General features: G+C 38.1%; 1 protein-coding gene across 1 annotated transcript in view; it reads right to left on the bottom strand.

The window, feature by feature from the left end:
• Window positions 1-3,214: 3,214 nt before the first annotated feature.
• The window catches only part of ADCY7 (adenylate cyclase 7), a 56,664-nt gene continuing 39,046 nt past the window's right edge, over window positions 3,215-20,832 (bottom strand). Inside the window, exons 12-29 of the mRNA XM_054389835.1 lie at window positions 19,649-19,781; window positions 18,124-18,309; window positions 17,189-17,232; window positions 16,293-16,373; window positions 15,265-15,337; window positions 14,474-14,571; window positions 13,683-13,767; window positions 11,993-12,130; window positions 10,737-10,799; window positions 9,415-9,453; window positions 8,034-8,197; window positions 7,653-7,734; window positions 6,932-7,087; window positions 6,148-6,294; window positions 5,629-5,736; window positions 4,738-4,852; window positions 4,041-4,165; window positions 3,215-3,920 (exon numbers count right to left, since the gene is read on the bottom strand). Coding sequence (XP_054245810.1) covers window positions 3,774-3,920; window positions 4,041-4,165; window positions 4,738-4,852; window positions 5,629-5,736; window positions 6,148-6,294; window positions 6,932-7,087; window positions 7,653-7,734; window positions 8,034-8,197; window positions 9,415-9,453; window positions 10,737-10,799; window positions 11,993-12,130; window positions 13,683-13,767; window positions 14,474-14,571; window positions 15,265-15,337; window positions 16,293-16,373; window positions 17,189-17,232; window positions 18,124-18,309; window positions 19,649-19,781 — 1,984 coding nt within the window. The 3' untranslated portion in view covers window positions 3,215-3,773. The remainder of the gene's footprint in view (window positions 3,921-4,040; window positions 4,166-4,737; window positions 4,853-5,628; window positions 5,737-6,147; window positions 6,295-6,931; window positions 7,088-7,652; window positions 7,735-8,033; window positions 8,198-9,414; window positions 9,454-10,736; window positions 10,800-11,992; window positions 12,131-13,682; window positions 13,768-14,473; window positions 14,572-15,264; window positions 15,338-16,292; window positions 16,374-17,188; window positions 17,233-18,123; window positions 18,310-19,648; window positions 19,782-20,832) is intronic.

Genomic DNA, 20,832 nt, shown 5'->3' with positions numbered 1-20,832 from the left:
TCGAGGGCAAGCTTAGAAATACACCATGGTGATAAGGTGAGAGTAACAAACCCACTTACTGCCAGTAAGTAGAAATTCCACATTAATGCAGCCCAGTCCACTCTGAGAAACCGACACAGACAATTCTTCCTGGTGGCGCTGCTGAGCACCATCTGGATACTGACTGTAGGCATATTTAGAAAACCCCTGGATTAAAAGTCAATTCCCTGTTCATCAAAACTGCAGCCACGGCAGACAGCGCAGCTTCCAGGCAGTTCCAGCACCATTGGAGTAGGAGAGATGGAGCCAGTGCCTGCTGTCCAAGCTGGCTCTTCCCTCCTCACACAACCACACTGGGCCATACCTGGCACTATTGTCACTGTTTGTAAACATTGCTCCTTTTTACCCATGGTTGCAGTGCAACCTTGGCCAACAGCAAAGACAGGCAGTTTCTGGCTCCCTCTGATTAGCAATTGCTCATGGGCACAGTGGCATGGGTCTGAACTCGGAGGTAACTTAAAGGCAAAGCATAATGGTGAATTCCATCCTCTACACCCCGTCTTACAGCCTACATCATCCTTACCGTTTATTTAATTGTTTTCAAACTTTCACAGTTCTTAAAATTCATTCCAAAAAGGCTAAATTGTCAACCAAGATTTTTCTCTGGTAGTAGTTTTCCCAGAATAGTTCCCACAGAATTTGCTGCTGTAATTTTTTCATAGTTGCAGGTAATTCTGTCTGACATTACTCCAGGGAATTAATTTTTCTGTTAAGTCATTTTCACACTACAAGAGAAGATGAGATGCCCAACGACTGTGCCAGCCATCTAGTATTAGCTCACTCTGTAGCATCTCATTTCCCATCACATAACTTGCATCTAGTGCAGTAGAAGGCCACAGGTGACAGAATATTGCCATGCCTTGGTAGCTGCTGAACATGAGTATGGCACTCTGTGTACTTTTCATTTACACTATTTATTTTAGAAATACAAATACTGAGTTTGAGTAAAAGCATTTCACTAACTTCATAGGGGTCTAGGAATACATGACCTCCTTTTCATGGGAATCCATCAAAATAATTGCAAAACCAAGTTTCAGGAAGTTTTTTATTTAATGGTAAAAACAAAAGTTTGTTCTTTAAAACAGACTGCTAATTCAAGACAGTATTAGCTGTTCAAATGAGATACAGTGCCATTTTTTCAGTTTAAGAAAACAGTCATGTTGTAAGGAAAGTTTTTCTAACAAGGTATTTCCTCAGTCTTAAATTTCACATTTTGCTCCCAAAAGGACTGCTGAAAGCAGTTATTTAAATACATTTGCTTCTTCAGTTGAGCTTTGTCTGTGGTTGAATACAGCTCTCATCACAACAGTCCCAGTTCTGATTAGAAATCAGCCATCCCCAGATACAACCCCCCTTTTCCTTAGTTTGACTTCTCCAGGTATGCCTTGCACAGTCCACTGACACTGAGTGAGCACTGTAAATGCATTATGTTTTTTTTAAACTGCAACAAACCCCACTTCTTCCAGTTTGAAAGCTGCAGCTCTTTATACCACTTCTGGAAAAATGAGGTTAAGTTGAAGTTAATATCCAAGCAAGTCACTACCCTGACAGACAACATAATGTAAACAAAAGCATTTCAAAGCATTGTAAGTTATCTATAGAAGACAATTTGCTGTCTGTAACATTCTACATTCTACTAGGTCTATGACCTGACACTTCAGAGCCAGCTCCATTTATCAGCATAATGCACTTCTCATAGACATGAGGCAAATAGTCACCTCACTTAACATATGGCATCAAAGACTGCTGAGAAAGAGCCTTTGACACGTGTGGTCCTTATAGAACAATAAATATCCCAAAACAAATGCTTGCTGAGCATCTGTTATTACAAATACACGACACAGAAGAGCAGCAAAAGCTGTCTGAAAGTTTATTCAACTACAACACTGACCTTATACTGACAAGACACCAAGTGTGAAACTTTCTTCTTCATCAGAGTCCACACGTGACCAGACAACCTCCAACAGGTTTTCTAACACACTATTTTCTTTTGGAGATGTACTACGCACAGTTTTGACCTACCAAATCAACAAAGGCTATAAGCACAATTTTGAATCCGCGGTTGGACAGCATTAAATTTGTTCCTGTCTTGAAACATAGTCACTTACCTTCTAAAGAAATTACATAGTAATTAGAAAGCAGCAGTGATGCATAAGACTGCTTGTTAAACACTTTGCCAGGATGGGTTAGTACCACACTCAGAGATACTAGTAAATGCTGCTTTGTTTGTAGAAGGTTAAGGCTTAACAAAACAGATGGTGGGACTCCTTCACCCCTGTGCTCTTTAGCTGTATGCCATGGGGAACCCACCATTCATTAATACGTACAATTGGGCACAGGATGTTAAGCCTTACAAAATACTATCACTGCCACCAACAGAAAACTGATCAAGTGCCTGCAGTAAGTAGGAAAGTGCTACTCAATTAGCAAAAGTCTTTAACAGCTTACAAACTTTACAACTGAAACTAACTTAGAGCAAGTCAATTTCCATTATGTCCTCACTAATGATCTACACCTACTTTCAGTATTGGAGCTCTGCTGAAACATTTCTGTTATGTTTTTTCCATACATCCTTTTGTAGCCTTCAAAACCAATTTGTTTTATGAACTGTATTGCCTTTAAAAGGTACACAATAAACCAGCCAGCAGCTACACAAAGAAATGAGAACAGAAAAAAAAAAAAACAAAACACCCAACTCAGAGTTCTGTGCATACAGTATCTGCTACTGTTTCTAACACTGTCTTATTATTATTAGCTCTGTTCTCCAGTCTCCAAACATTATTTTTTCTCCTCTAAGTGCCCTCGAGAAAGCAGTCAGAATGCAGAGCTCCCACCAGGTGCTGGCAGTACAAGTTGTAAAAGACTAAGTGAGCATGCTGGATAAAGGGCATCAGTGCCCAGTGTTCCTCCAGATCCAGTCTGGGTTTTGACATGTAAAGCCAGAATTTTAAAGGCATTCTCGTATGTGACTGCATAAAATGTGCATGCAGATACTAAATAGAGGCACAGAAATACAAAGAGAACATGTAATATAAATGTAAACACTCTGAACTAGATAGAAGTTATTTCTGAACAGCTGTTGGTTATGAAAACATTCACCCAATACAAGGTACTGCTATGGAGAAGGAGGAGAAGATTAAAAAAAAGTTATCTGATACTCTGCAATTCCTTTTTTTTTTTTTTTTGGCAGAGGAGCTCAGCACAATTACCACACAATATACTGGAGTTCACTTGCATTCCTCTTTCCATTTTTCATCCGCCTTCTGCTGTGAAGTCTGTTTAGCATTAAAAGCAGGAGATGCAATGTTCAGAGCATCCCCTGGCATATCTGTGACAAAGGCAATGCTGTGAGCAGGTGTGTGTCAGGGAACAACTCAGTGGAGTGGTTTAACATGCTGAGGAGTTCTGCAGTGCATCTGCCTGCATGGGTAACAGAGCTATTAAGGCTCCCACAGTGCAGATAAGAAAAGGAACTAACCAACAATGCTTCATGGCAGTTCCAGGAAAATCCTCAGATTATTTCAGGAAGAGGAAGTCTTTTTCAGATTGGTAGTTGTGTCTGCTGGGTACTTTTCAGAACTTCTTTCAAAAAAACCCCGAAGGCAATTCTCTTGAGATGCAGAAGAAATAGAAGCACACATGTGTTTTCAGAATAAAGTCCTTCACATAAGGAGGGAAATTCAAAGTCTTCACAGAAGGGAGGAAGTTCTATTTTGATTAATTTCATGGCAGCCTCAGTTCAGTCCCATACCTTGGAATTTGGCAGTTTCAGTGCAAACAAAGTAAGTCCTCAGTTCTCCCTTGCCTTTGACATTAATGAGTCCCCTGCACTCGCATGAATAGCCCAACTCCTGTAGTATTTTACTTGTTTCCTCTGTGACCTTTTTGTGGAAAAAAAAAAATAGACACTCATACAAATTCTTGTGATTAATTCACATTTTTTAAAAATTTATAATCAATTAGAAATAATTTCTTACATATTCCAAGGCCAATGTGTTTACCTGGATTTTCCCCAGCTCCCCTGTGCTCTCCATTCGGCTAGCAACATTAACAGTGTTGCCCCAAATATCATACTGAGGTTTCCGGGCACCAATCACACCAGCAATCACAGGGCCATGATTTATCCCTTAGGATAAACAAAAGCATGTGTCACTAAAGTAGGAAGATTTTGGGTGTCTACCTTCATTATCCACCAGAAGTCATGAGCTTCATGTAGCGATCAGCATCCTCACTGGTCTATAAATTACTAGTGCTGAGGCTCAGGAGATGTCAAGTGACTCATTCACTGCAGAATGGGAAATCTGAGCAACAGCTAGGGCAAAGGTCACAGCAAAGCAAAGCTTTTCCTTTTAATATATAGAAATCAACATTTGTATACTGATAATACTGCCTTTAGTCAGCAGTTAGTAACAGGGTACCTCCCTCTCTGTCCACACCCATAATTTTCTCCAAACTCTTCCAGCAGCAGGCTTTTTGTTGCTCCCTCCAATAATCAGAAAAGCCCACCTATGAAGGAGCTGGCATTTAAAGCTAGACCAGACAGCACTAGCCCCAGCCACTCAGCATTTCATAATCACCCCAATGCAGTTCAGTGTTCAGAAGCACTCTGCAGCACTCAGCAGTTCACCCAAGTCATCCTTCCTCATCTCCCATTCTTGTGGAGCTGCAGGGCTCATATTCTTCACAAAGGGAACTTACCGACGCGTAAGCGGAAATTGTTAAAGGAATGTCGGTTGATACCATCCAGTTTACTCATCAAGGCAATTCCATATTCCACCATAATCCCAATGTGAGCATGCTGTCTTTCCTTGTCCTACACAAATCACAAGGCACAATGATGATCAAATTACAATGCAAAAGGCTGTCAGGCGACTATTCCAAATCATTACTCCTAGTGAAAAACGTAAGAGACCACTCATCACGCTGCAGAATTGCACAATTCAACAAACATGCCAATCCTACTTAAAAACAGACATTAAATTCAACTGGAATGGCTAGGAGGTGACAAGCCTCCAATCTTATAATGAATTTATGTCTGTCCTTTAGCATTCTAGATTTCATTTTACATGTTTTGTATATATTACATATGTGCATCCTAACACCATACACAAATCTGCTACACTGAAAGTAAGCCTGAATACAGAAACTGATTTTAATTCTTCTGGGTGACAAACAGTTACAGATTAGGATCTAATGTGGCACTTCAGGATTCTCTTTTTGTGCCAGTTCTCAGGTATCACAAAAAGCTTACTGTCCAGTTCTGAGATGACCCTTTCTTTGGCAGCCATTCTTTGACTTACCTATTATTACAGCTATTCTGTTTTGCATCTAGAAATGTTAAGCTACCAGCGTCAAAAATTAAAGATGTAAACAGCATGCTGGGGTTACAGACTTAATACCTGCTCAGGAAAAAAATGGAAGTAGAAGATAAAGAGTGAATTCATCAGGAGACAATACTCTTTTTTTTCCCACAATTCAGAAAACCACTCATGGTGATTTACTTTCCCTTTCATATCATATTACATTCTGTTACTCCGAGATGCACCTACACACACAGAGTAGCGAAGGCAGGTTTCAGAGACAGTATACCTGGTTGTTCTCTTGGCCTGGTGTAACGCTGAGACCAGCTGCTGCCATATAAGTGCTTCCAATGGTTTTTATCTTCTCAACACCACTAAATTTAGGTTTTAACAAGAGCTGTTGGAAGGGAAGGAAGACAGACTTGAGACTTCCAATACTGTGTTTCAATGTCTACAATAAGCATTAAGCACCTTTAGGAATACTACCTATCACATGAAGGTTAGACAAAGTACTGAGGATTAGTTTCACAGTTATGCTCTACCAGCTTACAGGAGAAATAAAGTGCCTAAGCAGTGAAATAAAGTCCTGAGATTCAGGACTTTGAAACCATGCTACTGAAGCCCTAAATGATGTGATGGAAAAGCCCCACCAGATGGAAATATATCTTTCAAAGCTGTGAGGCTGAACTCAGAGCAGTAGTTCAGCATAACATCTCCCCGCCTACTCCTAAAGCTCACAGATCTAGTGAAGCATTTTCTCTTGCAGTAAATAGGTTATCCAATCTATTTCTACCAGAAGCTAAATTACCTCATCAAAATCAGCAATTATTTCATTCAGCAGCCGCAAGCATTCCAGGCCTTCTTTATTGACATCACATTCAGTATAAAACACCTTAAAATCTGGCACTGATGCAAACATGACACAGACACAGTCGTAAGATTGATGGTACCAGTCCTACAGAAAAACAACATATTCACACGTTGTCACCAGTCACTGTCCACCACAGGTATTCAAAACTATGTTTTGTAATCATTAATCAAATCACAGTTTTCCTACAAAGTCAGCTACAGTGCTTATCAGTGGGCAGCTCTTATTTCATCAGAAATAAGAACAAAGTTGATGTGCCAAAGGAAAGGCTGAGTTATCTAGGTAACCCTGAAGATTCTCATCTATTCTGCATAGTGCCAGTCTTCTGATGCTTAATCAGCAATACTGATTTTGATGACATGGCAGAGTAACATTGCTGTCACCACCAAGGAACTTCTTGCTGGGGTTGTTACCAAGGAGATACTATTTGTTCCCCAACTAAGTTCTTTAAAAAGAAACCTGTCTACTGTTGTAAAAGATGGTCTTTGGAATGCACTAAACCCTTTTTAAATATTTGCCAAGCTCAAACTGTGTCACAAAACTGAACTATCAATTCTGAAAACATATTTCAGAGACTGACTCTAAAAGTTTGCAATTTTTTTTTGAGGCCATCTCAGTGCATATTCATGGGTTTACAAAGGTCTTGGGATACAAACAGAGTGCAGAACCCTATGTCTCCTGTGTGCTCGTTAGCATGACGTACTGTCACACAAATCCAACGTACCTCATTTCGTTTTTCACCAATGAAATGGGCAGCAACATGTGCTGGAAGTACATTTTCCAACAAAAGCCTGTTAACGTTCTCCATGGTTTCAAACTGTTCATGCTCTTTTTTGAACTTATTTTTCCACAGACAATCCAGTCGACAGTAATAATCAATCTGCAAAGGGACCGAATATCGTCAACTAAATCCATATGATACATCACTGAAAAGTATTAGTGGAGTAGCAATAAAGCTTCCTCAAGGCCTTTTGAGACTACATAGCTATTTAAAAAAATGTGCTTTGAGAGCAAAGACTAGAAAAGTACAAAGCAGTCTGTATGAATAAATGACATTTGGGTACCATAAGGTGTATTTTCCAAAATAACAGTTTAATAATGTGGTGGTTATTTTTACCTTGAATTACTGCTTTGATTTAGGCTGAATATTCACATATAAATACAGAATCATCCAAATTGGAGGAATTTGGAAGTTATGACTTCTGTAATACAAATGCTGTTGAAAACTATAAAAATATTCCCACCCTTTCACAGTAAAAATTTTTTGCATTATCTATAACTAAGCACAAATAAATACATTATCTACAATTAAGTACAAGAACATAAAAAGAGATTAAAATATATACTAATTCCTAGTGCAGTTTCAATGTCTAACACTTTTGCATTTTCTTTAAATCACCTTGCTGCAAGTGAGAAAACTAACTTATTGCTTTGTAAACACATACCTGTTTTGCAAGTAAAATTAGGGTTATGTAAAACAGAACCAGATATAAGTTAGTCATAATCCTTGGATCTTTGATGAAAAGCCTGAAATCAAGACAGTAATACAGAGTTATCTCTATCCTTTACGAAAACCAACATGATTATGAATTGTGGAGGAAAGGGGAGGGGGAAAGAAGAGTACAACATTTTTACACTTAGAAAAGCCTGAAATCAAGACAGCAATACAAAGTTATCTTTATCCTTTAAGAAAATCAACATGATTAAGATTTGCAGAGGAGGGGGAAGAAGAGTACAACATTTGTACACCTAGACAGTAAGTGTACAAAAATCTACCTCCTTTAAATGAAACGTTATTGTCAATTACAAGAACCTTTACACTGCACCTGGTATTGTTGCCACTGAAGCTCAAGTTCCTATACTGCAGGGTATTAAAAACAATGAGGTAAACAGTCACAGCGATGGACAGGAGGAGAACTTTGAGTTCGAAGCTCATTTGAAGAAACACCGAGCAAGCGATGAACCCCAGTATGCAGCAGTAGGTGTAATACTGTGAACGAGGAATTTAAGAGCAGACACAGTGTTCAGTTTTCATCCATGAGAGACTTTCAAACCACAGCACATGCTCTAAGTTCATGATCATTGTAATTTAAAAAGAAATTACAATCATCTGCTAAATACATGAAGTTTTATTTTTAATTGCACTAAAAACCTGAACTTAATACTTTTTTTTTGTTTACTTTGTTAAATACAAAGAGTTAAACAAAAAGCATCACACCAACATGAGTAGTATCAGATAAAAATTGAAGAGCGTTGAGAATTTATCTTCAGAAGTCTAAATAAATAATTGCTTAAGTTAATAAAGTTCAACACTAACAAAGTAGGTTTTGCAACTTTAAGCAGGCACCAAATTCCCATCTCCCCCACCTGTAGCATGTGAAAACTGTGACCTATTATTCAACCTTAGACACAGCTCCTTCATAAGAACTTTGATGCTAATAGCACTAACAAGCTCAGGCCACTATCCAGAAGAATTACTGAAAAATCTCCCAAAGGAATCAGAGATCAGCTGCTGTAAACTGTTAGGTGGTACAAAGTGCCCTGTGCAGACAGGATTGCTCCCTGCAGCTGCAGGCACAGGTATATGATGCTGAGCTAACATACTTTACAAAACAACTCCAAAATGACCTCAGCTTCTGCTCCTCAAGAGTTCGTATCTCTGTATGTACAAAGCGCAGGCTTTCACCTGTAATAGCACAGACCTAGGAGAGCCTTACCTAAACAGTTAATGATTCTGCTATACAACAACTTGTTATACCTGCTCTGTCACTGTAAAGGCATGGAGTCTAACCTCCAAAAGGTAATGGACAATTCACAGTCACAACCCTGAAGGTAAACCTTTGAAAAAGAATCCACTATGTAGAGAACGCTAACACAGGTCTGTGGGACATTTTACATCCCTTCACTCTATCAAGAAGCTTTACTGGAACTTTCAAGTACAGCTCTAATCCCTCAGACTCAATCATCACCCTCGTCTAATGCCTTTTCCTCAAAGTTTTAGATACACTTTTTAGTCTGACATTTCAAAAAATTGCAAAGCCATACAGCAACAGCACCCGAAACATCTTGACTTCATGAAGAACTTTTTTGCTGTCAGATATCTAAAAAAAGTCATGTTTTAACATAGCAACAGAGCCTGCCAGTTATCAGTAATATGTAAAACATTCAAAGATCTGGGGTTTAAAGTAACATCTATTCACTACTTACGGTTTCCTCAACAAAGGATTGAGTTGTGTTTCCAAAGGGCTGATGTACAGACATGCAAGAACAGAAAATTACAAGATGAGTACAGTGTTCATTATATATATGTGCAACTTACCATTTGTCATAAGGACTTGAATGAAAGGGTCCTCACACAATCTGCTGCATATTGTTCAAAACCATGCCCACCATCTAAGGGGGCAGCCGTGTGACAAAAGAGCATCCCAAATGTTTGGATGATCTCAAAATTGAATGCTACTTTATCATTTAAGAGATAAAAAAATGAAACCCTCAGAAATAATACTTCTGTGTCATTAGTAAGCACTGAATCTATCCTTATGGAAATGCTAGAGAACAACTTTCAAAGGTGTTGAGCAACCAAAATAAGCTAGGACTTCAGCTTTGTCCACAAATACTCCAGACTTTCAAAAATCTCTAAAAGTTACACAGTAAAGCAAATAACAGAAAATATCCCTAGAACTACTCTGTGTCTTTATGCTCACGATTTAAAAGCTTTGTCTTTATAAAAAGACAACAGACTGTTGTCTAAAGACAACAGTCACTTGTTGAATATTGCTCAAGCTTTTACCACCCATTGGCTCAGGCCACCCTGGAAATGTAACTGATAATATCTTTTTCCCAGATCAGTCCAGTGAATTTATTGAAATGTGGCTAAAATGTAGCTGAATGATCAGCACAGAGTTGAGCGTGACCTATTCTCTAACTAAATCTGACTCCAATTAAACCAAGCCTAATTCCAGCCCCGCTGAGTTTGACAGACCTGTGGGATAACACTTCTCTGCAAAAATCAGCATTTTAACTTTGCAGAGAACATTTAACTTGTGCTGCCTGTGTGTCAGCCTTTTTATGGCTGTAGATATTTCAATATCAGATAATTTTTAATTTACTTTTTCCTCTGCAGCCACAGCCTTGAAGTGACCTTTTTCATAGTCTTAAATTGCAGTAACAGAAAACTAGTACCTTTTTTTTTTTTTTCATCAGAAGTGCATCAGTGCCTGATGTAAAGAGCTGTGGAAGCCATTTGATAAAGGTGACCTCCTTCTCTGGAGACTTTCAAGGCCTGTCTGGATGCGTTCCTCTGTGACCTGAGCTAGATTGTATGGTCCTGCACTGGCAGGGGGGTTGGACTCAATGATCTCTTTGGGTCCTTTCCAACCCCTGCCATCCTGTGATCCTGTGGCCACAGTTTACCTTTTGTCCCATTAAAGATTAAAAGATATCAAAATGCTGCCATCCATCTATATTATACACACCATCCAAGACTGATTTCACTCCAGTATTAGAAATGAAGACAGTGTTCTACTCACATAGGTGGTACCACACAGGTCATTGAGTCCAGTAGAGTTTGCAGGTTTGTTCTTTTCAGTAGGCTTGATTTATTGGAAAAGAAACCAAACAAATACCATACAAAATTGTTAGCAAGTAGCCACTAATTTTCAAGTTTGTTCTCCATACATCATACATTTTATCCTGATCTAGTTTCCTTTTCAGTCTTACTGCAATGTAAATGGTGATACACTATGACATACTATAGAAAACACACACACAAAGTGCAAAAAAGTTAAAAGCTGTGAAATAGCTCCTTATTTTTTACTTTGGGGTAAAGCTTCACATTATGGCCATGCTAATTTAACAGCCAACTGGTACAAATATGTGGTTCTGTCTCACAACCCAGTTTCACAGCTGCTGTTCCTATTTCCTGCTAGGCTGTCTCTGGTGGGGGTCATGTGACACCCCAGTGAGTCAATTTGAGGACCAAAGCCACCAGAAAAAACAACACTGCAAAAGAAAATGAAGCAGTATAGCTTTAAGACTGGAATGTGTAATACAAGTACATCACTTTCAGTAGCTATCAGATAGGTTTTACTGTTGACATTATGCATCACATAAAGTGTATTTAAAAAACAAACAAACCACAAAAACCACAACAACAACAAAACAAAGCAGGAAAAAAAAAAAAAAACAACCCACATTAAAAAACCCCAACACCACACCACACACAGTGGAGTGGTCTTCACTGTAAGGTTACTCCAAAGGGCTGTTTTTCAAATGTATGTATTGAAGGTGCAATAAAAAACTCAAACTAGAGTTAAAAGCCGTGCTGTTTACATCCTGCTCTAGCAGTAGCTACCCACGATGGCTTCAGATTTAAAATAGAGCCAAGCTATATTCTTCCCTCCCCCCACCTACATTATCACCAGCTACTGCCAACAGCACAGTGAACTGCTCAGAATTTCTACCTGCTACAGCCAAACATTTAAATCCACTGTAAAAAAAGCAATTTAGGACCATCTTACTGATGATAGTAATTGTAAATGCCACCTTGAAAGCAAGAAAAGGTGGTATACACTAGAAATCAGGTATGTCACATGCACTTTTATCTCTACAAACTGGGAGGTTTCACTTTTAACACTTTTACATAACATCATGAACTCTCCTTGTGTATATCAACTCACAATGCAAATCCTAGAAGCAAAAAGCATGGTTCTTAGTAAAAAGAATACACAGAGCTACTTAAACTTTGGACATTCCAAGACGTTCCCAGAATAATGTGATTACTTACCAAATTAAAAATGGCTATAATCAGCAAGGCACCTATAGTGATGACTGCTAAAGGAAGCCTAAGTAAAGGCATCGTTTCCACATTCTGTGAGATGGCACAAAGATGGCGCAGGAAAGGCCACTGTTCAGAGCAGCTCTTCTGTAAACAAAATCAGTCTGTTTCAGTAACATGGATAACGCCTTGATACATGGGCAGAAATATTTCTAAATTTGCAGGAGAGCGCCAAGAGTCTTCAGTGAAATCCTAATTGAGAACTCTGAAACTGCTAATTCAGATTAAACGCCTAGTGCTTTTCCACAAGTGGCAACAGAGATAATGCTTCCTGGCTTCAGAGAGGCTGGGTGCTGAAATGTTCTGATGTTCTGCTTTGAAAATACAAAATTATGATGTGACTGAAAGTTCTAGAAAAATGTTACTAAAAATATAGTGACAACCCATGTTGTATTTTTTAGTTATAGAGTTATAATGTTCTGTCTGGAAATACATTTTCAGGTCACTAAATCCAAACCAATCATAGATGGTCCCTTTCTTGCTCTCCTTGCATCTTCCATTTGCTGCTAAAGAGAAAGACATCTCTTAAAGCATATACTCCTGACAACTGCAAGAATCATTTAGGGATGCTGTACCAAAACACTCCCAGTGTAAAACCCAAGTCTGATGCAATTGCAACCTTGAATTTTTCCTTTTCTCCACGTGTTTTTACACATGCAGAAACCATACATGCATGTATACCTCTGTCTCTACATAGCCACATACACACACATATGTATTTATAGATCCATCCACTCATTTCTCTCTATAAAAACCATACATAAATAAACTCCATATATGCTAACTGTACTTTTAAATTAATCATAAAACTTTGCCTCAGGCACACACTACAACATTTTTTTTCCCAATTACTTAACTTGAACCTAGCTCTGCTTCTTTCTGTTTCCCCGCTATCACCACTCTGCAAATAGGATGATGGTGGCATGCTCTCACCATAACTTCAGGATTCCCTCTCACCTTTGGTCTAGCTGAGTGTGAGGAGCTCTAAAATCCACTCCCCTCTCCCACCCCTGCCTCCAAATAGTCCTTGGACTGGAGAAGGATTTTACTTCTGAAGTAAATCTGAAGGATTTTACTACTGAACAGTCACTGTGGACTGTTTGTATGTCACTATATATTTTTAAGTGGTAATTGCATAGATTTAATAATGCAAAGGAAGAAGAACTAGAAGTGCCAAGTGTCCTAATTGACGTAATGGTGAATTTGGAATTCTATCAGCCATGAAATTGCTTCTGATAAATTATTCATATGTTTGCAATTTTCATGGGGCTTTATTAATGATTACGAAAAACTAATCATGCATTCAAACTTTGATTTTAATAGTTTCCAGTATAGAAAATACTAGGATTTAGAACCAAAATTATTGTTGTTAAGGACAAACTTGGCAGGTGTTGTATCTTCCTCCTTCCTCTTACTCATCTATTCGGGCACAAAAATAATTCTGAATTACAGTGAGAATTTCAGACATGAAATTCTGTTTCAGGCAATGAAATCTTCTGGTAGCCTGAGGTTCAAGGCTCTTACAACCACTATTGAAATTAGCAGCTTAATTCACCATCCAAAAAGATACCTCAAGCTGCAGAATTACATCCACCCCCCTTTGAAAATAGGAAACTTTTTTTTAATATAATAAACTTACCATGCATTTCTCAGCAAAGCACACAAACAGAACAAGGACAATGATGACTGCAACAATGCCAAAGGAAATTCCTAGTTTTACAGTTCTAAACAGAAGAGAAAGCATTAAAAAATCCACAGTGTTAAATGAAAAACGTTTCAGAACTTAATCCAGACTAATGCTTGCTAATGGTGCAGCTCTAAATTTAGACAGCATTTTTCTTGTAATAATACTGGATGACCATAACATTCATGGGTTACTGCTGCTCTGTTGCACAAGCTCTGCTGTAAGATATTCTATTCCCTGCTGAAAGCCTGAGCCACTACCCGATATATCAACCACATGGAAAAAAATCAGCCATAAAAAAATCACCAAATATGCCATAAATCAAGCATCTGCTTTCTCAGAGGTATGAGAACCTTAAAGTTCCCTTCCTTGTATCTCTACAGACAAAATGATGACTGAGCAAATTAACGAGCTAACCCCATTTTTCCATTGCTCACTCGATGTGCTTACATTCAACTCTTCTCATAACACCGTATTTCTCACTTAACAGATCATCCCCCTGAGTGTGCTAAACAAACTCAATATTAAAGGAATATTTCTACTTTATTTTCATACTGATATCTAGGTTCTTATGCTAAGAACACAAACGTACTCCTTTATTAAGGAGTAGATTAGTCCTCAGGGGTGTCTGTTTGTTAAATGTAAACTCTTATGTACTGCAAAAGACTTAAAAGTTTCATATACATGAGTTTCACTTTAGCTATTGGTTAATTTGAACTATAAATTATTAAAACACTGACACTTACGTTGGCATTATAAGCATCTGTATCAAGAATATACAGAGGAACACAAAACTGGCACAGACAAAGTAACTCTTCAGTTTCAAAATAGGAATGGTGCGATACTGAAACAGATTAGAATAAATCTTAAAGATAAAGGCAGGGGTTTTTACAATTCTGTTACTTTTTTTTGATTACATATACATGCAAATGTATGCTCTGCTTTTAAAAGTACACATAGAACTAAAAGAGAACAAAAGAACGCCAAATAAAATTCACTTGAATGTCTGTCAAGAGAAACAGCCTAGTCCAAAGGATAATTTTAAACCTAGAGGGAAATCTACAATGTATGTAAATCAGCACTTCACAGATGCATCTATTCAAAATCCTTATGTAAAAAGGAAAGTGGATATACACACATACTACATAGAATACACCACAGTACAGTAAATTAAACCAACTGTTATATTTTAATTTCTACATATCAAAATAGTACTCTGTACCTAATAAATGTATTGGACTTCCAATGAAACAACCACAGAAAGCAACATGGATGCAGAAATTTTTTTTTTTTAATTTCATTATTTTTGAGAGAAGTTCTTTATATAGTAAGGCTGCCAAACTCCTACTAACTCCTTTATGGCAAGAATTTAACCACAGAATAGAGGCAGTCTCCTTCAACCTACAGAATTAGCATTCTCAAGGAAGAATGATCAACTCAAAACATGAGAAAACAGACAGTTTCAAATACATTCTTGTGCTGCTCTGAAGTGCAAATCAAAGACCAAAAAAAAAAGAATTATTTTACTCTTACCAACCTCTTTCTCAAGAGCAGGATCTGCAAAGATCAGTGAAAATCCACAGAAGTCATCTGATTTGCCACACCAGGGACTGCATTTAGAGATATGTGTTACAAACTGTGTGCATCACACCAAGGATACCATGCAAAAACATTGGTGTACTTGGGGCTCCACAGAACGGAGGGTGAGTGCCACTGTTTTACATACATAACAGCTCTGGAAAGTCTTTTTGTTTCATAACATATGAGTAGTTATGTTTTTTTGTAGCTGACAAATCCAGAATACTGTACAGCAGCATCTGCCATTTACACGCAAAATGTAGCCCCAGACCTTCCCTAAGGTTTACAAATAGGAAAGTGTAATAGCAGATATCAGGAGCTGGCTCACGGCCTCCAAATACTTCCCCTAAAAATACTAGGAATAGCCAAAGCACAGAGATAACAGCATTGCCATAGTTTAGGTGAAAGCTTTTTCTTCTCAAATTCACTGTTTTACATTTGATAGGATTTTAAATATTGTATTTTAAATTAAATTAAAGCAACAAATAAAACCCTCAACATTGCCTGTGTTTGTGTGCTTTTAAATGCAAATATAGTGCCAAATGCACCACCTGCTACTGACAGACCAATTATCTTTAAAGACACTATAGTAATTTTATTATTAATGCCCAAACTGACTTGATACATAGGTTTTGCTCAGGGTTGCACATTATTTCCAGAACACGAACATTAACTTCTTATCCCATCTTACGCTGCAGTTTGTCTCATTACTTCAGACAATCATTAGAAACAAGCAATAATTTCTCTATTTCATAGTACTATACCACACTGAACAGCTAGGCCAACCATTGGCTTCTTGTAGTAACAATGCAGTAATGCTCTCATTAGATTAAGCTTAAAACCAAAAAGGAAATAAAATAAGTAAACAATGATCAAGAAAGGGTAACTTCTCATTTTCTGTTAAGTAAATGTTATATTTAGGCTTAACACTGAAAATGCAGGATATTATCAAAGAGAATATGAAGAAAAAAATACAATACTGCATACTTTGTTGAACTGAGGCCCTCAATAGTTGACATCATTTCATCATAAGAATCTTCCTCTATCCTTCCCTTCTGAGAGGAGTTTCTGAGAATGAAATGAAGTGCATGTCACAAATGCTGTTCAAACAATTAATGGCTAGAGGACTGTACTTCGCAGTACACAAATGGGATAAGCAACAAGGAGAAAGTAAACCAAGAATGCTCCAAACTGATATACATATCTATGAGCACTTTACTAACCTTTTCTCTGGTTACTCAAATCATCCATTTTTCAAACCAGTATTTTGATAAACTAAAAGAATGTTTCACAAGTGAAAATCATTCAGTTATAAATGAGGGCAGATACCACATAAGCATTTTTACATGTAGTGCCAATTTCTCATGACAGTACAATGGCATACATTAATCCTACTGACCAAACAGCTTGCAAAATATATGTACTAATATTATTACGTTAACATTTATTTTGTACTATAATATTTACAACTCCAGCATCTACGAGTAAGAAAACTAAAAGCACAAGCAGTTACAAGCACAACAACTAAAAGCACAAGCTATACAAGTACACAATATATATGGTGCTTTGACTTGTTTTCCACTGTTTTTAAGGCTTCTTACTTCCCTATTCCCTTCCATCTGCTACAGCCCAAAAAGCAAAACACAGCCTCAGTGTCTGAGAGGCCTATAAGATGAAGGTGGGGGAAACTTCGCTTCAGTCTGCTAACAATAACAAATGTGAACTGAGAAGTCTTTTAAAGGCTGCAGATTTAGCTTCCCCTAATGCAGGAATACCATATGCACAGGGATTAACCAACCAGAAGATCACATGCTTGCAGTATGCCGGACTGCAAGAGGAGACCAGGATGATGTAGCTCAAAAAAGTGAAAGTATTTGACCAACCTGTCAGCAGCTCTCTGGCGCCCCGTGGAACACAAAGGTATTTCCTAAAACAGATCAGGAATTAAGAGTATGTTACATACTCAGTAAACGGCAAACAAATATTGAGAACAAACCTCAGGAAGATGCCAAAGCAATTTTTATTCACAAATTAAAACCAAGAATGATTCCTCAATAAAAAAAGTGTACCAAAATCAATCCTTTCGTGTATTGTTTTCTACTTCAACAAATTACTGGTTTCTGAGAAAAAAAATTGTTAAAAAATAATTGAATAGATCTTCTCTCACATTTTCTCCACACACTAAAATCACTAACAGCAGAGACAAGTAGACCAGAAATCACATCCAGAAGTCTGGATGGACAGTTTCTTAATTTAAAATTTACTCAAGGCATTTGTCCTCAGAAAGTAGTACAGCCCTGCTGGACATCCAGGGACACAGACAGAAGAATGTACATCTCCTTTCAGCTTTTGGGAAGGGCAGATGGAAGAGAAAAAAAAATTCTTAAATTTTTTAAAAACCTTATGTTAATTTTTACTGACAAAAACCTGTTGGAGACAGAGCATGTAGAGGGAATGTTTATTTTCTACAGATTTTGAATAAATGTTGAGTGCATCAGGAGTCTGAGATAAATATTTTTTCTCCAAAACCACATGTAGCAATCAGGACCCCAAGATGAAAATGTCAGGGAAACAAAAATTTAGTTAGAAAGTTTTGCTTTCAAGGTTTACTCTGAATACAGCATGCTAGAGATTGGCAGAGTATGAATATTGTTAAGTGCTGTCAGTTGTTGCACAGATACCTTATTTCTGTATATACATTTAACACCAAAAGTAACAGCAGAAATTCAGCCACCCAGTGTCAGACTTCAAGTTTCACACCATAGACATATGGAGCAGATTGCAATCGTAGGATGTCAACCACTGCTTCAAAGCTCACCTTTCTTCGCCTTCCTTGTGAGCTTGAAGACTCACTGCTCACACTTTCTCTGTGGTTCAGGTGGGCAAAGGGCCTGGCTGCTCCCCAGGACTCTAGGTAACGCGTCATCCGCACAGATGCTCGCATCTTCAGCCCGTCGTTAACTCTTGTTTTGGGGAGATGATTATTTGATGTGCATTGTTTGGACTAACAGAAAAAACACCATCATTCAAAAAACAGAAAATTATACAAATTACAAAGAAATGAAGCTATGTGCACTTGAGTCCTTCAGGACTATCTAACCTAGCTATTTAGCTGACTGTAAACACAAACCAGCAATGTCAGCCAACCTCAGTTCCTTTATCTCATGTAATTATCATGAGCTAAAGCAAATCATGACATCATGAATTTGCTTCAACTGTCTTTACAAGCCTTCACTTGTAATGCTGCAATGTTCAAATTTCCTGATATAGTTGTGATGATGAGAGACATCACAGGATGTTAAGAACAAATAGAATTTCCTTGCAGTCAGCACAACAGCTGGGAAAAAAGATTCCTAGGTCCTGAGCTAGGGCATTTCAAAACGGTGGTTAGGAGAAGAGCCCACAAATTATAGACTCGACTTTAGATTACATCCCAACATCACAGGTTGGATGTCAAGCGGGGAGTGCAATAATAGTGTGGCCAGCAGGAGCAGGGAAGTCATTCTGCCCCTATACTCAGCACTGGTTAGACCACACCTTGAGTACAGTGTCCAGTTCTGGGCTCCTCAAATTAAGAAGGACATTGAGATACTTGAACGTGTCCAGAGAAGGGTGAGAGGTCTCAAGCACAAGCCCTATGAGGAGAGGCTGAGGGAGCTGGGGTTGTTTAGCCTGGAGAAGAGGAGGCTCAGGGGAGACCCTATTGCTCTCTACAACTACCTGAAAGCAGAAAACATCCAACAAAGACTACATTGAAGTCCTGCCAATTAAAAGTAGCTCTATACTGTTCCTTCCTGTGAAGATCCTGAAGGAAAGTAGTTTGACCTTTTCATTCTTTTCTTAAAAAACAATTTTTTCATCAGCCATAAGCCAATTCAAAATAGCCACACTCCAGGTACCAGCCTCTATAGGGGCAACCAACAGCTGCTAACTCTACACCTTGCAAAGAAGGTGGATCTCACATCAAAGATAGTGACAAAGACATCAGAAGGTATTTTGAAGGAAACATTTTATCTGAAAGTGGCCCCACAGTGCAGATATTCTTTCACGACTTTGTCTCACCTTTTGATTTGGATTTGAGAGACACACTTCATGAAATCTCTAAGTGGACCACAGAAGAGATTTTGGAATAGCAGTTACTACCTTCAAGGTAATAGAACATGTCATAAAACAGTAGGATGTGATTTCAGATCTGAAGTTCTGTGTCCAAGCTACTCAGATGACTCATACTATGCTTTAATTCTTTTCCAGGATTAAAAAGGTATATGCATCACAGCCATCTATGTACCTAAAGCATACATGTATCTTTTAATAAATACACATATTTAAAAACATAGACATACCCTTGGATCAACCACTAAATAGGTTTTGATATTCATGGATTCAAGGTAAGGATCCCTCAGGTGTCCATTTCCTTCTTCTACTTCATAAGCTTTCCCTAGATGATTTAACGTTGCTTCAGTGATGTGTACACGGCTGAGAAGGGGAAGAGAACAAGAGACCCAAACACTTACAGAAAGGTCACATTAAGCATTTCATTTACATTTCAGCTGTCACTGCTGACATTTCTGCTTTTCAGTCTTCTCATGCTTTGGCAGCTAACTGCCCAGTACTTAAAACCATACTTGCAATCCTTTACTGCTGTTCTTTGCACATCTTTCATAGGATATATACTAGAAAAAAATTCCCAGAACAAGACAGTATCAGTATAAAGTTAAACTAAGCAGACACATACAAGAAACACAAAGAAATGTGATCAAAGGAGGTCTGCTGACTGACAACACAGACTCACAGGCAGGTTGTTTCAGATGGTAAGAGTTGTATGGAAAGCTCACAACACACCTAAGCAAGGACTGTCTCATGCTAGAAATGCACAAGAAAGGAAGGAGATGGTTACAAAGTAGGGGGGGAGAGGGAGAGCTAGAAAAGGGGTTTTGTCAAGCAGGAGGATATTCTGAAAGTCTTCCACTTGAAACAGAGGGGAGCATAACAGAGCAGCAGCAGCAGCAACACACATCTAAGGGGAGTAGACTGTGTTTTCTGTAACTGTTCACACTTTCCCTTAAATGCTATTTAGTTCACTATCCCCAAATCATATTTCCACATAAATTAAAAGCAGTATCTTTCTGCAATTTCTCAACAGGAGACCTGAGCATGCTTATGAAACATAATTCCTTTTGTTATATTCTACTTTCTCCAGTTCATCTTCCCACAGCTTTTCTCACTTGCCTTTGGAACAGAGGGGTTAAACACCATGCTATTGGTCCTACAATCCATCAGCACATCTATTCTTCAACTAAACTTACAAATGTATCGTTAGTGCTCTGTGCAATGTAAATTAACTGAGTCAACAAGGCACTGCTGAAGACACAGGAGTTTCTACAGTAAAGGGAGGCCAAGAAGTAGTCACTTGTCTAAGAACAGAATTTTATAGCCCACTGAAAACAGAATTGGAAAACATTAGCATTTTAAAGTTCCAGTAAGTACATATTTGTCCTATTTTTATCATCTCATTATGAGGATTTGT

Source organism: Indicator indicator, chromosome 19 (genome assembly GCF_027791375.1).
Source record: "Indicator indicator isolate 239-I01 chromosome 19, UM_Iind_1.1, whole genome shotgun sequence".
Taxonomy (NCBI): Eukaryota; Metazoa; Chordata; class Aves; order Piciformes; family Indicatoridae; genus Indicator; species Indicator indicator.
Note: the sequence above shows the minus strand (reverse complement) of the source record. Positions and strands in the feature narration are given on the sequence as shown.